At 50.4% G+C, this 19315-nt stretch overlaps 1 protein-coding gene across 5 annotated transcripts in view; it reads left to right on the top strand.

Annotated features, from left to right (window-relative positions):
- TRERF1 (transcriptional regulating factor 1) overlaps positions 1–19315 on the top strand; it is a 204378-nt gene that overhangs the window by 145571 nt on the left and 39492 nt on the right. For all 5 annotated transcript variants that reach the window (XM_048219616.2, XM_026507447.4, XM_044387223.3 and 2 more), the window contains 3 exons: positions 14144–15829; positions 17269–17315; positions 18224–18374. In XM_048219616.2, coding sequence (XP_048075573.1) covers positions 14237–15829; positions 17269–17315; positions 18224–18374 — 1791 coding nt within the window. In that variant the 5' untranslated portion in view covers positions 14144–14236. The remainder of the gene's footprint in view (positions 1–14143; positions 15830–17268; positions 17316–18223; positions 18375–19315) is intronic.

Raw genomic sequence — 19315 nt, 5'->3', positions numbered from 1 at the left:
GGCCCGATGTGCCAGGCTGAGCCCTGGGGACCCTTCTCCTGTCGGCCGGGGGAGCACTGGAGTTTTCGAGCAGCAGGGTGGCATGGGCAGGGCTACTGGGGGGAAAGTGGGCTGGAGGGAGCAAGGCCGGCCACGAAGAGACTGTATTGTAGAGTTAGCAGGGGAATGGGGAGCAAATGGTCAGGGAATGCCATGGAGGAGAGGTCGACGGGAATTGATAACCTATTGTAAGTGAGGGGGGATAGTGTTTCAGGGTCCCATGTTTGTGATTCAGTCCCCTTCAGTGAAGAGGAAAGAGTTGAGGCAGGGGTGGAGGCGAGAAAGTTCGTTTGGGCCCAGGAAGCAGAGGGAGTAAATGCCTGCAGCCTCCATTTCCTCTGAGAAGCAGAGTCAGGGGCATCTGCTGAGACAAAGGCCTTTTGGGTTCAGATCATGAGCTTTGGCCCCTTCTCCCTGTTGCCAGGTGCAGGTGTAGGCGGGGTGTTGGGAGGACGCCCAGACTGAGGACTTAAATCCCAAATAGCTTCTCTGGGGGTTCGTTGAGCACTTAAGGAGATTTTACAGACCTGCCTTTCCTCTACCTTTTCCTAAAAATGTGACGGCTAAATGTCCGCTTTGTCAGAAATCTGACCTTGAAGGCCTTTGAGGAAGGTCTCTCCCTTCAGAAGATGTTCACCAAGGGCCTGTCCTGCCCCCCACCCAGCTCTGCTCTGAGCACCAGAGGGACCAGCCCTCTGCCCCAGAGAGTCTGTGTGACCCATAGACATAACCGACACGTAACATGCACGAGGAATGACGCACAAAGACGTGGCCCGACAACATCCTGCACTTTGTGGTGTGTTCAGGTTCACAGAGCACATTCACGCCCAGGTGAGGCAGGCTTCAGCCGCCACCTCCCTCCGGCTGCCCTCCTCCCTCTGCCCCCAGCCCCCCCACGCAGCCCCCACCCTCACAGGGGTGGCCCGGGCTACACGAGCACCTGCTTCTGCCAGTTGTGCTCGGTAGCAGAACTGCGCAAATTCGACGTGACATGAGCCGATGACCTCTGAGGGCACGAAAGAAATACAAATGCTCCTTCTGTGAAAAGTGAACTGAATGCTTTAGAAAGAATTGATAGACGCAAGACGCTCTGAGAAAAATCTCTGCCCAGGTGTGTGCATGACCACGGCTGGAGACCGGCCCCGGGAGGAGAGAGACGATGTGCCTGTCAGGAGTCTGCGCCGTGCCTCCTCGTGCCTCCTCGGCGGGCGCCCTCACCTTCCAGCTCGTTTTTACAGGCCTCGGACTAGAAAATGACCGATGATGCATGGTGGGGTGACTGATGCTGGAAAGACAAATGCAAAGCTCTAGTCAGTAGATCTTTGCGCAGAGGCCGGACCCCGCCTCAGAAAGATTCGTAAGATATTTGTGTTTGAAGTTAAAATAAAATTTTAAGGCACGAACGTAGGGCTTTTAAGTGTACGTGCAAGCTTTTCAGTGTTTTATGAGTCTGTTTATTTTTGAAGAAGTAATAGCTTCCCGTGGTTCAATAATTGAGAGACATGAAAAGCTATGAAATGAAGTCTCTTTCCCACTCTCTTCCCATGCAGCCCAGACACAGGCCCTCCCCACAGACAACTCTTAACTGGTTTTTTGGATCCTTCCAGATTTTCTTTATGCACAACGACCATGAATATACAGTGGGTCCTCACTATTCACGGATTCCATATTTGCAAATTCTTCTACTCTCTCAAATTTATGTATAACCCCCAAATCCATTGCTTGGCGACACTTTGGAAGTCGTTGATGGACACACAAGGAGCAGTGGGACATTGGATTTGCCCGACACGCGTCCCCAGCTGAGGCTGTCCAGCGTGACGCGCTGCCCTCCTGTTGCCACTCCCGTGCTATAAACAGGTGTCCTTTTCCCAGTCTGTTTCATGCCACATTTTTCACATTTTTGTGCTTCCTGTTGATTTCGCTGTTTTAAAGTGGCTCCAGTGTGGTGCAGACACGCTGGCTAGTGCCCCTAAGTGCACGGTTGCGCATGACCTATGGAGAACATACTTGTTAGATAAGCTTCATTTGAATAAGTTTATGGGGCTGTTAGCTGTGAGTTTGGTGTTTACGAACCAGCGACATATATTAAATAAGGCGCCTTTAAGCAGTTACACACATAAAACGAGGTCGCGCACTGACGAGCTGATGGAAATGTGACCAGAGGCTCACGGAGACCTACCTTGTATTTCCCTTAGAACTCGTGGTAGAGTGTTCACGCACTCCATGTTCCCGGTGACTGCACAGAACATATGACTGCTGATACGGAGAGTCGACTACTTACAGATATGTGTATATTCTGTTTTAACTTTGGAGAGCTTTCCTATCGGTCCATAGTGAGTTTCCTTGTTCTTTTTCACAGCTGCATAATATTCCACCATGCGGTTATTCCATAATGGTCTTCACTCAGCCCCTTGCTGGTCAGCATTTGGGAGGTGTCCCGTCTTTGGCTATTCAAAACATTACTGCAGTGTACATGCTTGTCTGTAGGTCGTTCGTATGTGTCATTTGTTGCCGCTTCTGTAACCAACTTCCTAGGAAGGGAATTCTGAACTCCTGGGCGTGTATCCTAGAGATTCTCACAGAGGTTCGTTCGTAAGGGGACTCATCCGAGAATGCTATCTCAGGGTGCCTGTGGGAGATTGGTAAGGTAGTGAAGTGTGATGGGTGTGGGTTCCCACCGGGGTGGGGGGGGCAGGGGGCATGTGAGGGACTTGGCACCGGGCCTGGCCCGAGGTCGGCATCCCGTGCGTGTTAGTCACGTTATCTTTCTTTATCATTCTTCCTTTCCCTCTGCTCAGCAGCATTAGTCCAGCTCATCAGCGTGATGCAGGGGGGAGGGGGGCATGGTCTTCGATGCTCTCCTCCCGCCTGTAGCCTGCCCCTTTCAGTCTATCTCCACACAGGGCTGGAGGACGTCTGGGCACTGTGGAGAACATTCTTAGGCTGGCGTCCTACCTAGGCTTAACACGGGGCCACGTCAGCTTCCTGGGAAGGGGATTGTCTCCTTCACGTCCTAATCCTTAGCCAGGCACACAGCGTTGATGTTTGACAAACTTGTTGCTGCATTCTGTGAACATTGAGCAGATCCACTTCGGGCCCAACGCTGGTCATGGCACAGTGGAGAGGGGAGGGAGAGACGTACAAACAGAGGTATTAAGACACAATTCTGCCCTTTAGGACTTAAAATCTAGCATTGGTTGACAAATAGAATACCTGAGGTGACCCCGTGATGGAGTCATGTTTCTAACAAGCAGAAAGACGTGTCCCTGGGCCTGTAAGTCCTTCCTCTAGCGTTTGGTCCTCACTCCCCCCAAGGCCCCCAGGCTCTAGGGGCCCCATTTCTGCCCTCTCATGTCAGCCAGAGGGGCCCCAAGTGCATGCATCACTGCAGCCTTCTGGTCTTAGAGCAGCAACTGCACATTGGTTGGGCAAGACTTTGAGACCATGAGGGGCTCCTGGGTGGCTCAGTCAGTTAAGTGTCTGCCTTTGGCTCAGGTCACTATCCCAGGGTCCTGGAATCAAGCACCACGTTGAGCACCACTCCCTGCTCAGGGGCGAGTCTGCTTGTCCCTTTCCCTCTGCCCCTTCTCCCTCTGCTCTCTTACTTGCTCTCTCTCTCAAATAAATAAATAAGATCTTTAAAAATATATATGTAAGAATTTGAGACAGTGAGATAATGGGGACCAGTGACCAACAGGATATTGGACTTGGACAAGTCCAGACAGCTTTGGGGGCTTCCCAGGATGGAAAGGATTATCAGAGGAGGGAGCAAACCCTGAAAAGGGCAAGATACCCTCATGATTGCCTGAGGCCTGTCAGCAGGCTTTTGGGTAGACGGAAACCAAGCTTTGTGACCCTCCCATCATCCGCAAACAGAACTCAATAGTGGGAATCTCAGGTGAGGAGGTTGTTGGGAATGTTCGCTTATAATATTTGAATTCTTAGAAGCATCGGTAGATTAAAGCCTACGGTTGTTCGTCGCCTGGGCATGCTGTGATTTGGCACGAGGCCCTCCTGACAAAACTGGTCTCAGCAGCTCCAGCAGCTTTGCCTCTTACAGGATGTTCCCCCCTGTGGTCTGTTCACTGTTTGCTGCCCTGTGCTCAGTAGCTTCCCGAGAGCCCTGGGACAAGGAGCTCCTCTCATCTGATGGAGGCTGGCCTCCCTCCGCACAATGAAGGACAAAGGAGACATCTCAGGGCAGCCAAGCCACGGAGTCAAACCTTGGTCAGGGGGCTACAGGGTGACAGGAGGTTTGAGATGGTCTACGAGGCCCTCTGTCTGGCTTCCCTGAGCAAACACCTAGTTAGCTCGGGGCCAGGCATGAGGCAGACGCTGGGTCCCAGAGCTGAGCAGGATGGGCCTCCGCTGCCCTCAGCATTGGAAAGGTGGGGGCGTGAGCCATGATGATGGGCTGGAATCCTATCTACAGGGCTCTGGCGGAGGGAGCCACTCAGGAAGTGCCTCTGGGAAGGCTTCCAGCCCCAGACACAGAGGTCCCTCTGGCTTGTTTCTTGACTCCCAGAATTTCCCCCAAAGTCTTAGAACTCTGAGCCAGAAAGGGCTGTGGGGATGCTTGTCTTAGCCCCCTAATCATACAAGTGAAGAGCCTAGGAGCCGTGGCATTGCCCCAGGATGGGGCCGTGTTGCTGCTGCTGTTTACAGAATGCCCAGACACGGCACTGACGTCATAACCCGGGGAACCCCCTGTCTGAAATGCAGGAGAGAGAGCCAAGAGAGACCGACAGACAGCCCCAGCACGAAGAACGCTAAGGCACAATTATTTTACATACAGGGGGCATCACTTACTTTGTAACCCAGTGAGCTGTAAGCTGTTTTCCAGAAAGAAGGGCTGTGTTTTCCCCAAGACACCTACCCCCATCTTTGAGACCTTGGGTACCAGGGGCATTTGTTTTCTATATAGACATCAGACTTGAAAGGCCACAGACCAAAGCCATGCCAGCTGCTCCATTTGGGAACAGAACCCCTGACCAGGCAGCCTACTTAGAGTCCTAAGGCGGGAGAGGCTACGGGCTGGAGCTATGCCAGGTGGCCGAGCAGGCTTCTCCCCTCCTCGCCGGCCCTTGCAGAGAAAGCCAGTCCGTACCACTGACCTGCTAGAGACTCTCCTGGCAGCTCAGCCCAGGTGCTGGATGCGGGGCTTGAGGGATAGACAGGAATGGAGCTCTCAGATGCTTGACTTGTGTGTTCTTAGATTTCTAATTCACTCTGAGGCTGGAGACAGAGTACAAGCTTCAGGTGTACCCACCAGCCAGCACTCCTTCAGTCCTTCTTCACCCCCCAACTCCCTAGGGCGTCGTCAGAGCAGCTGGAGGGGAATCTTCCATTCGCCCTGCCCTGCCCTGGACAGCTTCAGGGATAGGGATCCTTTCTTTGGCTGCAGTCCCACATGTGGGTTCACAAAGCCCACGTCCTAGCTCCTTGGGGACGGGAGTGGTGGAGCCTCCCTGTGGGCCTAGGTCCAGACCCCTCCAGTTGGACACCCCACAGAGATACCCACCCCCATCCCCAACAGCAGGGGTCTGCCCACTGTGCCTCCTGGGCCCTGGCTGGAGCGACCTCGTCCCCTTAGAGGCCCCTCCTCTGCCTCTTCCTTGTGAAATTCTTTGGAGTCTTTAGGAAGCCCCACCCCAGCCTCGTTCCCCCAGACCTGTGAGCTTAAAGATGCAGATTTTCAGGGTTTTATCTCCTCTAGCAGAATCCTGGGGCAGTAGGTCCTTGGGGTGAGGCTGTACGAAAGAATAAAAAGGACGGGCAGGGCATGGATGCCAGTCTCCGGGCCATGAAGTCCCCAGTCCCCTTACTCAGCTGTAAGCCTCTTGAGGCCAGCAGCTATGACCCGGTTAGGTCTCCTGGCGCAGGTCTGTCTTCATTATGGTTGGTGGTTGATTCTGAAATTCTGCTAGCAACTCCTTAGGAGAAACATGTTACTAGAGAGTAGCCAGTGTTCAGGGCCTCCCGCGCGGCTCGTTCAGGTGAACCCCCCTGCCCTGCCTTCTCTCTGCAGACCTCTTGGCTGCGTCATCTGTCATGCTGCCCGTCACCAGGAGGGGCCAGCTGTGGGTGGAAGGAGCGCTCATGGAGGAGTCAGGTAGCCCGTGTGGACCTCGCCCCTGGCATTACCGCCCCAGAGCCTATTGCCTCTCTCCCTTGAGATCTAAGGAGCCCTAAGTTTGGGGGATAAATTTCCCACGCTGCCCCCACATGGCGCTTTCTTGCCTGGTTGTAACTGGCTTTCTCTGTCCTGACGTGACGGACGTGGATCCCGCTGGTGCACGTGAGCTGTTACACCACGTGGTGCTGAGCAGTCAGGAAGGGCTGGGCCACATCGGTTCCCCTCAGCGGCCTCCTCCTCTCTAATCTCTCTAACTGTGCTAGGGGAGATAGACACCCCGTAGCATCACCCCTGAACAGTTGTCTGCTCTACACCTTGACTACTAATTAGATGCTGAACCATTAATTTCAGCCTCTAAAAGTTGATAAAAGGTGAGGCAGGGATTTTATGGATTTTGTTCAGGCTCCCTCTAGAAAAACTTGACTTTAATTATCTGAATACATAAAAACATGGTTGAGGTCCAGACAGGACAAATGACTTGCCTGGGGTCACACAGAGAGTCAGTGGAGGCAAAGCTGAGTCTCCTGTTTGCTCCTCCAGCGCCCCTCTATCTAATTGTACCGTAGCCACAGAGTCAAAGCCCGTACTTGTAATATCCCTCCCCAGGCCTAGCCATTTTTGGAGGAGGGTGGTTTGAAAAACTATATACAGGAATACATCAACAAGGTACACTCAGACCATAGCTGCCTCCTCCAGGAAGACATCCTAGATTCCTGTGATCCCTTATCTCCCCACATCCTCAGCATCCATGTCCTCCATGCCAGCTTGGCGGGGGGGGGGGGGGGGGGTGAGAAGAAATGGCATGTGGCTGTCACCAGAGGAAGACAGAATTAATTCCCTGGTCGGGGACTACTGCTAGCCCAAAGGAGTGAGCAATGACAGTGAGGACCAGGACCCTGCACAGAATAAAGTGAAATATCTCCGGTCGCCATTTACTGATGGTGAGCTGTCCACAGGAAGCAAAATCCAAACTCCCATTTTGCAAGTTCCTGGGCTGTGCGTCAGGCTTCTTCCTGGTTCCTGGGCTTAGAGGGACAGTTGATGCCACAGGGTGAGTCTGAAAGAAGGAGAAATAAGTGTCCCTTGGAGCACAAAGGATGTCTTGGAAATCCTCCCGCTGTGGGAGTCAGCAGAGACCCAGGGCAGGGAGCAGCAGTGGGCCGCCAAGGAAATGAACAGACTAGTCACCCTGCGAGGGGCAACGTCTTGGTGCTAATAGCCATCATTGGCCGAACTCGCCTGCGGTAATTGGGTTATAGAATCATAAAATACCCACCGGCTTTATTTAGAAGACTAATCAGAAAGCATTTAGAACGACAACATTGTTGTAAAGGAGACCATGAACCATGGGCTCACTCCTTGGAGAATTGCCCTTGGTCTCTGCCTCCTTTGCGGAGCTGGGGAGAGAGCTGGAGTGAGAAGAATCCCAGGAGAACCCAAATGAAGCTCCTTTGACGGACCTGAGGGGAAGGCTTGCCCAAAACCCAAGCCAAGTCATTTGGGGGATTGTGTATACAGTGTCTGAATGATGACCCAGTGTCGGAAAAAGGAAAATCTTTTTGGTTTTTCTTCCTCCAACCAGTGGTGGTGGTCCAGCAGGAGCAGGGTGTTACCCCAGCTGAATTATAAGCAAACAAGTCCTGCTGAGCCCTTGGCCAAAGTCAACTTCCTCCCTCTTTCTCTTTCTGGTTCAAAGGACAGTCATTTTGGACAGATATCCTCCTTGCAGATTGTGCTCTCTCTTGGTGCTCCTGGGGGTGCAGAGGGAGCAGGGAGGGACTTTAATTCACTAGAAGAGGGATAGACAAACTTTGGCGGGGCCAAACCCAGCCCACACCTGGTTTTATACCACCTGTGAGCTAAGGAAGGGTTTTTACATTTGTACATGGTTGAAGAAAAATCAGAAGAACAGTAATACTTCTTGATATATAAAAAATGCGTACAATTCAAATTTCAGTGTCTGTCAATAAAGTTGTATTGGAACACAGACATGCCCATTTGTGCATGTATCATTTTATGGCTGCATTCACGCCGCGGCTGCAAAGTTGCAGCGGATCGTATGGCCCACAAACCTGAGAATACTCACCAGCTGGCCCCGTGCGGAAAAACTCCTGTGCTGGAAAGTGTGCAGGGCCTTGTTATCTACGGTACCCCATGATTCTGGTGCTGTAGGGCACTCGGCCTGAAACAAAAAATAATGGATGGTGTGCCTGGGTCAATGGCAGGGGTGAAGTGCTCTCCGTCTCGTTTGCTTGGCTCAGCGTCTCAGGTCAATGAGCATTGATTGAGCCTCTGCTGTGTCGCAGACACTGGGACACAAGATGAGTAGGAGGCTGTCCCTGCCTTGGAATGACGGGACAGCCAGCGGGCAGATGGGTGTGGAGGCAGACCGTGTGGCTCTCGTGCTTGGGGGGAGGACAGAGAGGGCATCTCGGGTTCTAAGGAAGCCTTCGTTTGTTGATTCCACTCTGGAATCCCAGAGTCTTGCTCTAAGGAAGGCATTGATCAAAGAAATGTGAACGTAGTAGTTCTGTTAATTAGTTCGTGAGTGAAAAAGCTCCTGGTGCCAGTTACCCAATAGGAAATGTTTTACATAATGAGCAAAGCAGTTACCTTATTAGAAAAATCATTAAGACTTGAATCCTGAGATGGTATTATGACAATTCTAGGAGATCGACAAGAACAATTTCTAGATTGGAAATGTATGTTTAAAATACCTTTTGACAAGATGCTGAACTGTGGCATGCTGTCGTCTTTGCAAAAGGCAAATGTTTCTAGAATACACAAGAATCTGAGTGATTGTCCCAAGAGGGCTGGGCTGCTGGGTATCTGGGAATAGAGGCAAGAGGAAGACTTTTCACACATACCCTTTTTAAAAAAAATCTGCTCTGACTCTTCACTTTCTTTTTAAGCACTTATTTATTTGGGGGTAATTTTCACTCTTTTGTACATTCTGTTATGCCTTCTGAATTTTGAACCACATAAGCATAGTTCCTATTTAAATTTATATATATATATTTATATATATATACATATGTATATATATATATACACACACACACACACACACACACAGGAAGTATTTAAGTTCTTGGGGAAAGTAAATAAATAAAAATTTTAAAATCTATAAACTGAATATAAAAGAGGGGTGCCTGGGTGGCTCAGTTAAGTGTCCGCCTTTGGCTCAGGTCATGATCCCAGGATCCTGGGATCAAGCCCCACATCCGGCTCCCTGATCCAGAGGGGGCTTCTTTCTCCCTCTCTGTCTGCCTGCTACTCCCCCTGCTTGTGCACTCTCTCTCTCTGTCAAATAAATAAAATCTTTAAAAATAAATAAATAAATTTAACATAAAATAAATAGCACATAGTTTTGCCACTACCTCCTTATGTCTTCCTAGGGAAGTTATTTTCCCTTCTCTTCCATTCGATGTATGATTCTTGAATCCCTGCCACTGTGAACCAGGCACTATTCTCTGGGCCTCAGCTTCTAAAGCTGTCGTGTGGGGAGACGAGATGAGCTTTACGGCAGTCTTCAACAGGAGAGGGCATCAGACTCAACAGAGGGCCCATTTAAACACAGACTGCTGTCCCCCCACCAAGTTTCTGATTCAGTGGGTCTGGTGGGGGCCAAGAGTTATTAGCATTTATAACAAGTTCCCGCATGATGCTTATGCTGCTGACCCAGGGACCACTTCTGACTTTGTAGGGTTCTGTACTTGTAAATAAACTGCATTTCCAGTTCTTAAGTATTAGAGAATAAAGAATAGATTCCTGTAGTTCAGAACACAAAGCAGAGACATCAACAGAAGTAACATTATCTAGCTTCCATTCCACCCACAGGGGCACGGTGGAGGGACATGAAATCAGGTCATGGTCAGAATCCGGTGAGTTTCGATAAGTAATTCTTCCTGTGGGAGGTAACGTGGTGCAAAGCCTTTTGAGGAAGGTTAGGTGGTGAAGTTTAAGCTAGGCAGGGCATTCCGTTATCACCAGGCCTAATGCCCACAGGATAACACCGCTAGAGGTCATTTTAAAGCCCTCACAGTTTATCCCTGCCTTACAAGTTCAGTTCCTGACAAGGACACCTGCACCTGACTCCATTCTTTTATACACACCATGCCCTCAGCCAGAATACCCTTCCTGGTCCTCTCATCTCTGTATGAACCCCGTTTGTCCATCAAGACCCAGCTAAGTCTAACTGTTCTCCATAAGAACTTAACATTCATCCCCCACACGGAGTGTCTTTTTCTGCTGACACCAATTCAGTGGGACACTTGATCATTGTTATTTTATTTTTTTTCACTCATCAGTTCATTCATTCAACAAATATTACACCCCTCCTTTAGCAAATCCATATTGGAGGACCTACAATATGCTGAACATTACGGTAGGTTTTGGGAATAGAATCATAGGCATAATAGACAGGGCCTCTGCTCTGATAGAGAGAAATCCATTAATCAAATAATGGCACTGGTGGAAGTACAATTATGGACTAAGAAGAGTGGTTTGAAAGAAAGGAGTGTGTAAGAAATGACCCTGATGTTGACTTGTGTTTGGGGTCAGGATAGACTTCCTTAAGAAATATAGTCTGAGCTGAGATCTGAATGAAGGATGCCCAGGATGTGACTAGATGAAGAGCATATGGGAAAAGGAACAGCTTTCCAAATTAGGGGTGTGTGGACACACCAGTATGTGCAAAGGTCCTGTGGTGGGAGGCAGTGTGGCAGCTTCAAGAAACTGAGAGACAACCAGAATGGCTTGGGTGGTGGGATGGGAAGGGGGTAGAGAGCTAATTGCCAGACTGGGACAAACTGCAGAGCCCAATCGGCCTTGCCCATGATTTTGATTTTTAACCTTACGAACACTAGGGTGCCATCAAAGAATTTTGAACAGTGAGGGGATCAGAGTTATGTTTGAAAAGTTCACTCTGCTGCTAGTGTCTGTTGCATGGACAAGACTGAAAGCAGGGAGATGAGTTGGAGGCTATTGGGATGGTCTGGAAGACAGATGAAGAGGTAAACTGATAGGTTGTGGAGTTGGTTAAGGGAGAGGGAGGAGTCGAGGGCAAGAGTTTAGAGGAGCATCCATTCTGGGGAGCATCATGTTGACTTTGCCTTTGAACATGGAAGTAGAATTCAGGGGAGTCAAGCTGGGCAGGAGCCCAGACCCTCTGGGCTGGGAGTAGTGACTGGGAGTCAGCAAGGTAGAGTGGTGAATGAGCAGGGATGTCAAGGAGGAGAGCTTATGTGAGAAAATGAGGGGTGTCTCCCCCGACTGGGTCATAAGCCCCTGAAAGAGAGTCACTTCCCATTGGCAGCACAGGAGACATTCTCTCTTTTCTCCCTCTGTTCTGCTCGCCGTCATCCAAGTTCAGGTCTCAGTTATGTCTCACCTGGGTGCAGCAAGAGCCTGCTGATCCATTGCTTTCAATTTTAACGTGCACGCAGATCACTTTGGGGGTCTTGATAAAATGCAGATCCTGATTCAGTAGATGGGAGCAGAAGCCTGAGAGTCTGAGTTGCTGGCAAGCTCCCAGGTGATGCAGACCGCATTTTCAGGGAGGGGGGCGGGTCTCCCGGCTTCTAAAGCTCAGCGCCATCAAGCCCAGCATCCTTGTGCCTCTGCTCGGAAGCCTTCAGCGGCCACTTGCGGTCACATTCAGGACCTACTCTAGCTGTCCTTGGCCAACCATGGTTTCCTCCCACTGCTTCCCTTCATCTACCCGTCATTCTACCAAACCAAATCCCTTGCTTTCGATTTGTCCCTAAGAGACAGAGACCAACTTAGTCTAGCTCCTGGCTGGAGGGGCGACTGCAATGGTCTTCACACTTGGCTGCTTAAAATCCCCCATAAACGGATGTGGTTAATGTAATGACCCCCCTCTATGTTTTTTATGAGACATTTGCAGAAGATGCAATTTCCAATATATTATAAACATTGATGTTTTTAAGTAAAACTGTTACGTCAGTGTTTTAAGTGTATCCAGCGGAATCTAAGCACCGTAGCATTTGATAACAGCCGTCATCCGTTTTAAAAATGCATGGACATCCTCTTCACTAATAGTCAGTGTTCCTTTTTCTTCTTGAAATTTTATTTCTGTTCACTTCCCCTGTGGAATTTCATCCTAATGGAATATATATGTAATCGATTTTATGCTTGAAACTCTTTCATTTGTTTTGTTGCTATCATATTTCTCTGTAACAACTTTATATGAAATTAAAACTTCTTCAATTTCCTGAAATCATAAAGCTCTAAGTATTAAAATTTTCTTCTGGTTTGAGTTATTGTTAACAATTATTAATAAGACAGAATTGGTCAAAATAACGTAAATGTATTGCTAGTTTGGATAAATAATTAATAAACAGAAAACCTAAAATTATATTGAAGATGCATCTCTTGGTGAGATGCTGGGTGACTTTTCAAATTAAAGTTTTTTATTAACTTACAACATACGTACCTAGATATGACCAGAGTGTACAGCTCGAATTATCCGAGTGAACACACGCATACACTTATCACCCCGTCCAGAAATAGAATATTGATGTCGTTGGGTTATTTCTTCAGTTTGTTTTTATATCCATGGGAGACTGTTACGTATGGTATGAGATATGAGACAGGGGCCAACGTTGATTGCATTTCCGTGTTTCCGTCATACGTATGTAAGCACTGAGTATCCTCACTCTCATGAACTGAGAGAAGTTTTGTAAAAACAGGATCACTCCGCTCTTGATCTGCTTCTGAGTTCTATGCTGAAAATCACATAGCAGTCTGTCACTAACAATTTGACTTTAATTACTTCTATTAGGCCTTCCTAAGAAAAAAAGGAACTGGAAACCATCCAGCTTCAAAGAAGATTCACTACTCATTTATTAGAGTTGCTTGTTTTCTAGATGTCCTTTTACATGGTGGCCGGGGGGTTACTGGGGCAATAATAAGCCCAGTTAAGATGTGGGATGGGGTGAGCAAGAGGTCTGTCTTCCTTTTGTAGAGGAGGAGGGCCGTCGTGAGAGTGCAAGTATAAAACATCAACTTGTACCTTCATCACCCATCAGTTCTAGAAAGCAGCTTCTATGGAGGTTGGAGGACCTGGGAATTAAGAGAAAGGAAAACTTTCTCTTAAAACTTCAAGTGCATGTGTGTAGCGCTTGGAAAGTCTTCGTGGACTCCCAGGCACTTATAGACCCCAGTTAGAAGAAGTCCCCTAAAGAACCTATCCGACTCAAACCAGACTAAACCAGTCTCTCCAGATTTCCTAGTTCACGGTTCTAAGACTTGCCCCAGTATGGTTTTTGTGCCAAGTCAGCAGTGTGCGGAGATGTTTGCTGAGCGGGGACCTCAGAAAGCAGAGAACCGTGTTGACAGGACAGGCAAACTAATGTGTGCAGTACTCCTCCTTGGAAGTTCCATTCTTACCCGGCATAAGCTCTCCAGTCTGAGTTCCTCTATCTGTTATTTTTACCTTTTTATTACGTGCATCTTTCCTTCTGGTATCGTACTTATTCACGTGACCCATCATCACCTTTTCTAACCATAAACACCTCAAGAGCTGGCCCATGTCGTCGTCACTTCCTGGCATTGTGCCTTACCCTTAGTACGTGTCTAGTAAGTATTTGTTGAGCAGATACGTTGATAAATGAATGCCTTAAACTCCTTCACATCCTCTGCAGGTCCTAGGATAGTGTCAAGTCCCAGAAGAATGGAGAAATTAATCAGTGAGCAAAACAATGAATTAGCAAATCAATGAACTAATGAGCCATTGAACGATGGCTGGAAAGTAAGACAGTTCACGTCTCACATGAGGGCGCAGATCTGCAGAATCGGTGTAAAGGGTGTGCCGTGTATGAAACAGGCTATTTCGAATCAAGTCTCCGTTTTGTATTTAATTCTCTCATCGGTCCGGGTAGATGTCATCGTGCGTGCAGAGCATCCAAGTCAATCCTGTCCTGTGCTTTGCACCTTGTCTTGTAGGTGTGAGCGGCGTCTCTGCACCCCGGTGGTGTTCGGTCCGTACCTCGGCCTGCGCGAGGATGTAAAGCCCCCCGCCCTGCACACGAGTGATACATGCCAACAGGGACATCTGGCTGCAGCCACGTTCACAGACATGTCAGCCGTGGAGTAGTGTGGACGCCTTCCCTCAGCTTCTCAGGGTTTCAGTCCTTTTGGGTTTGTTTCATTGACCTTTTTTTATGGTTTTGTGGCTGGACGTTCACGGCCAAGGCAGGTGCCATGGGAGATCAGCAACTCTACAAGACCAATCACGTGGCCCACAGTGGTGAGAACCTTTTCTACCAACAGCCACCGCTTGGCATCCATGGCGGGCTGAACCACAACTATGGGAATACAGTCACAGGGGCCGGAATGGATGCCCCTCAGGCATCACCCATCTCCCCCCACTTCCCTCAAGATACTCGGGATGGTCTAGGCTTGCCTGTTGGCTCCAAAAACCTGGGCCAAGTGGATACCTCGAGGCAGGGAGGGTGGGGAGGTCATACCGGGCCTGGAAACCATGTCCAGCTACGCGGCAACCTGACCAACTCAAACATGATGTGGGGGACCCCGGCCCAGCCTGACCCCGCCGATGGCTACCAATATACCTACTCCCAGGCCAGTGAGATCCGGACCCAGAAACTCACCAGCGGTGTCCTGCACAAGCTAGACTCCTTCACCCAGGTGTTCGCCAACCAAAACCTGCGAATTCAGGTCAACAATATGGCCCAGGTGCTGCACACCCAGTCGGCAGTGATGGATGGGGCCCCTGACAGTGCCCTCCGCCAGTTGCTGTCCCAGAAGCCCATGGAGCCCCCGGCGCCGGCTCTTCCTGCTCGCTACCAGCAGGTGGCCCAGCAGGCTCACCCCGGTTTCCCTGGTGGGCTGTCCAAACCAGCTCTGCAGGTCGGGCCGCACGCCAGCCAGGGGCACCTGTATTATGACTACCAGCAGCCGCTGGCTCAGATGCCGGTGCAGGGGGGACAGCCACTGCAGGCCCCGCAGATGCTGTCCCAGCACGTGCAGCAGATGCAGCAGCACCAGTATTACCCACAGCAGCAGCAGCAGCAGGCTGGGCAGCAGCCTATGTCCCTGCAGGAAATGCAGCAGCAACAGCCGCAGCAGACGCGCCCGCCGCAGCCGCAGCAGCAACAGCAGCAGCCACAGCAGCTGCAGCAGCGGCAGGGGCCGATGCAGATACCTCAGTATTACCAGCCCCAGTCCGTGATGCAGCACCTGCAAGAGCAGCCGCCGCCGCAGATGCACCTGCAGCCCCCCTCTTATCACAGGGACCCCCACCAGTACGGCCCGGAGCAGGCACATGCCGTACAGCTGATCCAGCTGGGCTCCATGCCCCAGTACTACTACCAGGAGCCCCAGCAGCCCTACGGCCACCACCTCTGCCAGCAGAGCCACCTGCCCCAGCACCAGCAGCGCGAGGACAGTCAGCCCAAGACTTACCCGAGCGACAGGCAGGCCCAGGCCATGCTAAGCTCCCACGGCGACCTGGGGCCTCCCGATGCAGGAATGGGAGACCCGGCAAGCTCGGACCTGAACCGGCTCGGCGGGGCCCTGCCCCATCGGCCGCTTCTGTCCCCCGGCGGGATTCACCTCAACAACATGGGGCCCCCGCACCAGCAGCTGTCTCCCAACGCCCTGTGGCCCCAGGTATGCTCAGGGTGGGAGTGGCCCCGGGTGTCCCGGTGGGCCGCAGCACCAGCCAGAGCTGAGTCGAGATCGCGCCCGGGCCTCTCGCCAGCCCCTCCCGGGCTTTTCTCTGTTCACGCCACGGGCGTGAACCCACACGTGCCGGACGCTGTCTGCCGGGCACGTGGAACACAGAATCGATTCGACTCAGTCCTCTGCCCGCTGAGCTTCATCTTGCTACAGAAGTGGCTGGGATACCACATGAGGTCCTGAATGATGCATGGAGGGGTCAAGGCCTGGGTCAGGGGCCCGGGACCACACAGTGGGGGTGTCTGGTCCCCTTAGGTCTGAGCCTCCCAGGAATTCCTTTGTGAAATTGTTGCCCCTTTGGGAAGGAGACCACAGTACGACAGCATTTCTCCAAGTATATAGCTCAGACCAGGAATACCGTAGAATGTTTAACAGCTATGGCTGGGGGGAGGGGTTCTCCAGATAAATACATTTGGGGGGCTCCTGTAATGAATCAGGTTGCAATGCTGAGGGGCTTTTCAGAGCCTTTAATATGCTAAGGGGTGCTGGGAACCTTCCAGAGGGGATACCTCCTGTAGCTTCAGAGATGAGAATCTTAGCTCAGGATCCAGGCAAGAAAAGGGAGTAAGCAAAGTGTCTTGTTAGGAGAGAATGAGGAGTGGTGCCAGCTGTGGTGGCCTGGAGGGCACATGCCCCATCTGATGGCATTCTAATTCAGGACTTTTCAAAACGGTCTAGCCAAACAAAAACCGTCAGCAGGCCTGTGGGCCACGGTTGTTAACCCTTGATTGTTTCCCAAAGGTATTAGCCACAAACTGCTTCCTGTGTGCTGGGCACTGTTCATGCCTTGGCATGTTCTAGGTGCTACCATCATGTGAGAACAGGCTCAGGGGAGAAGGGGACCAGGATAAATGGAGAGACAGCTCGGCTGGAGGCTGGAATTGAGCTCCCCTTCAGCCTGTCTTGCTTGAGACTCAGGCCCGGTGGTAATGGAGAGCCTTTACGAATGTAAGAATAAGGGGACATGGCCAGTGCTGACCCGATGAGTAGGAGGTCTCTGGGCATGATGCCGTGTCATCCACCTCTCTGTTCCATATCTGTCTTGGGAATCGAGACTGTGTGCACACAGTGGTGGACAGGGAGAAAAGGAAGGGACGAGGCGGGGGATTGAGTCCTGGTGGGCTGGTGGCTGGCGGCAGGTCCTGGAGTGGGTGTGTTACCGAGTTGGGGGGCTGGGGGAAGCAAGGGAAAGAAGTGTCAGGTGCACCCAGCATCTGGACGTGAACTGTCAGGCCCCTGTGAGCTTGGGGAAACATCCTAGGAAGCGCAGGCCCTGGGATTCCCTCAGCTCAAAGACTCCTCCCATCAGAAACACAGTTTTTTTTTTTTCTTTCTTCTTTCTTCCCATGTCCTGCATGGCTCAAAATTAGATGCACCTACCTGATGGCAGAGCCCAGCCAGGGTCCCCTGAGTCAAGGTAGGATGGATGCAAGAAGGCGTGTTGGCATTTTGGGAGAGTGGGATGTTTTCCTGGGTTGTCTCTCCAGATTCATTTTCAAATTCAAAGTTAATTTCTCAGAGAAGTTTATAATCATAATAGCAGCTATTGTGTCTGAGCATTTACTGTGCGCTCGGCACTCTGCATTTTGTGTGAGAAAGCAACTCAGTGGGGTGGTAGGACTACCATGTGCCTAGCTCATAGTAAGCACTCAGCCATTCTTGGTCTTATTCCTGTGTCTTCACAAATGAGAAAACAGGCTCAGAGAGCTTGGAGTCGAGTCGTACATCAAGTAAGTAGCCATAGTGGGATTGACTCCAGAGGCCATGTTCTGTCCACTGTTTATTCAGTCAGTATTTATTGAGTACCTATTGTATACCAGGCATTGAGCTAAGCTTTGAGAATCAGCAGTGAATAGTACAGACTTGTTTCCCCCCCCATCATGGGCATGGTAAATTCTTAGCCAGAACCTGACAAACGGCTAAGACATGTGGTCTAGAGGCTGAACCAAAGGACTTAGACCCGTGTCTCTAAGGGAAGGCTTCTGGAAGAGGCAGCCTGAGCTGACTCTAGAAAGATAATAGGCCAGAGGTGGAAAAAAAAACAGCACCTGATGGCCTGGAATGAAGGACGTTTTATTCAGCCCTTGCATGATTTTGAGTAAGCCCTTTCCCACTCTTGAGCCTCAGTTTTCCACCTGTAGAGTGGGCTTACAGGGTATTGGGATAATACAAGTGGGGCCATGGGTATTGGGATAATACAAGTGGGGCCATGGGAGCCCTGGATGAATGAAATGCGTTCACTGTGGGGTGTAAGGTCTTGTGATAAGTCACCCTTCCTCTTTGTCAACATGTGTGCCCTCTCCATTTGGCCCTACCCTTGAACAGTAGCCAACCAAAAGGAGTGTTTGGGGAGCAGTTTGATGCCAAGAACAAACTGACGTGCTCCATCTGCCTGAAGGAATTCAAGAGCCTACCTGCCCTGAATGGCCACATGCGGTCCCATGGGGGAATGAGAGCCTCCCCCAGCCTCAAACAGGTTAGCAGGAGCCAGTGCCCGGCCCTTCCCAGGCCATGTGTTGCTTGCTTTGCTTTGCTGCCGTCAGACAGAGAGTGATGTGACCCCCAGGTGGGTACCTGGGGAGGCACTGTCCTTCCCTAACCGGAGTGCTTAAGCTTTGCCTCTAGGAGCCAGCCACGTCAAACAGACCCCACTTCCACTGGTTTCATGAACAAGGATCAAAAACAGAGGGACTAGAAACCTTTTGAGGGATCCCAGTCTCTCTACATCCTGAAAAAACAGCAAAGAGAATACGTAGATGCCATTTTATTTTTAACTCCTGTTGCTTAAAGCACCTAAGACCAGTAGCCGATGGCCAGGGAAAGCTAACGTGACCAACGGGCTCTCGGTCAGCACTTTCTACTCACCGGTGCACTAGTGTTAGACTCCAGCAGTGGAAGGCCTTTAAATACCCTCAGGATTATCCAGGGAGGATATCCATGTGGTGAACTGTCCATGCAGATTTAGACTAAGGTTAAAATTCGGAGGATTTCTTAAATTCCTTAGCCCCTGTTGATCTAAATGTTAGTTGATTGGATTAACTCTCTGTTCACCAAAATTCTGGACACCGCGGGTCACTCCATCTCCCGACCATTCCAGATAAAAGAGATTTGTCTTCCATTGGACAGATGGGTAAACTGAGGCTCGTAGAATTAAGAGGTCCTACACAAGAGCTTACGTGTTTTGTTTTGTTTTATGCCTGATTACCAGTCCATATCCTTTTCTTTAAAAGTGACGACAACCACCAAATTTTAATACCTGTTTTAATTATACAAGTGATAACAGTCAGGATTCTTTAAACATAGAAAATAGAGTGCATGACCTTGTCCACTGCCAACTGGCATCACTTGAGCCAAGGGTCTCAGGGTTGCAGGAAGGAAACCACCCTGCTGTGGTTCTCTGTCACCCATGCATGATGT

This window comes from Ursus arctos, unplaced genomic scaffold (assembly GCF_023065955.2).
Source record: "Ursus arctos isolate Adak ecotype North America unplaced genomic scaffold, UrsArc2.0 scaffold_29, whole genome shotgun sequence".
NCBI classification, from domain to species: Eukaryota; Metazoa; Chordata; class Mammalia; order Carnivora; family Ursidae; genus Ursus; species Ursus arctos.
Note: the sequence above shows the minus strand (reverse complement) of the source record. Positions and strands in the feature narration are given on the sequence as shown.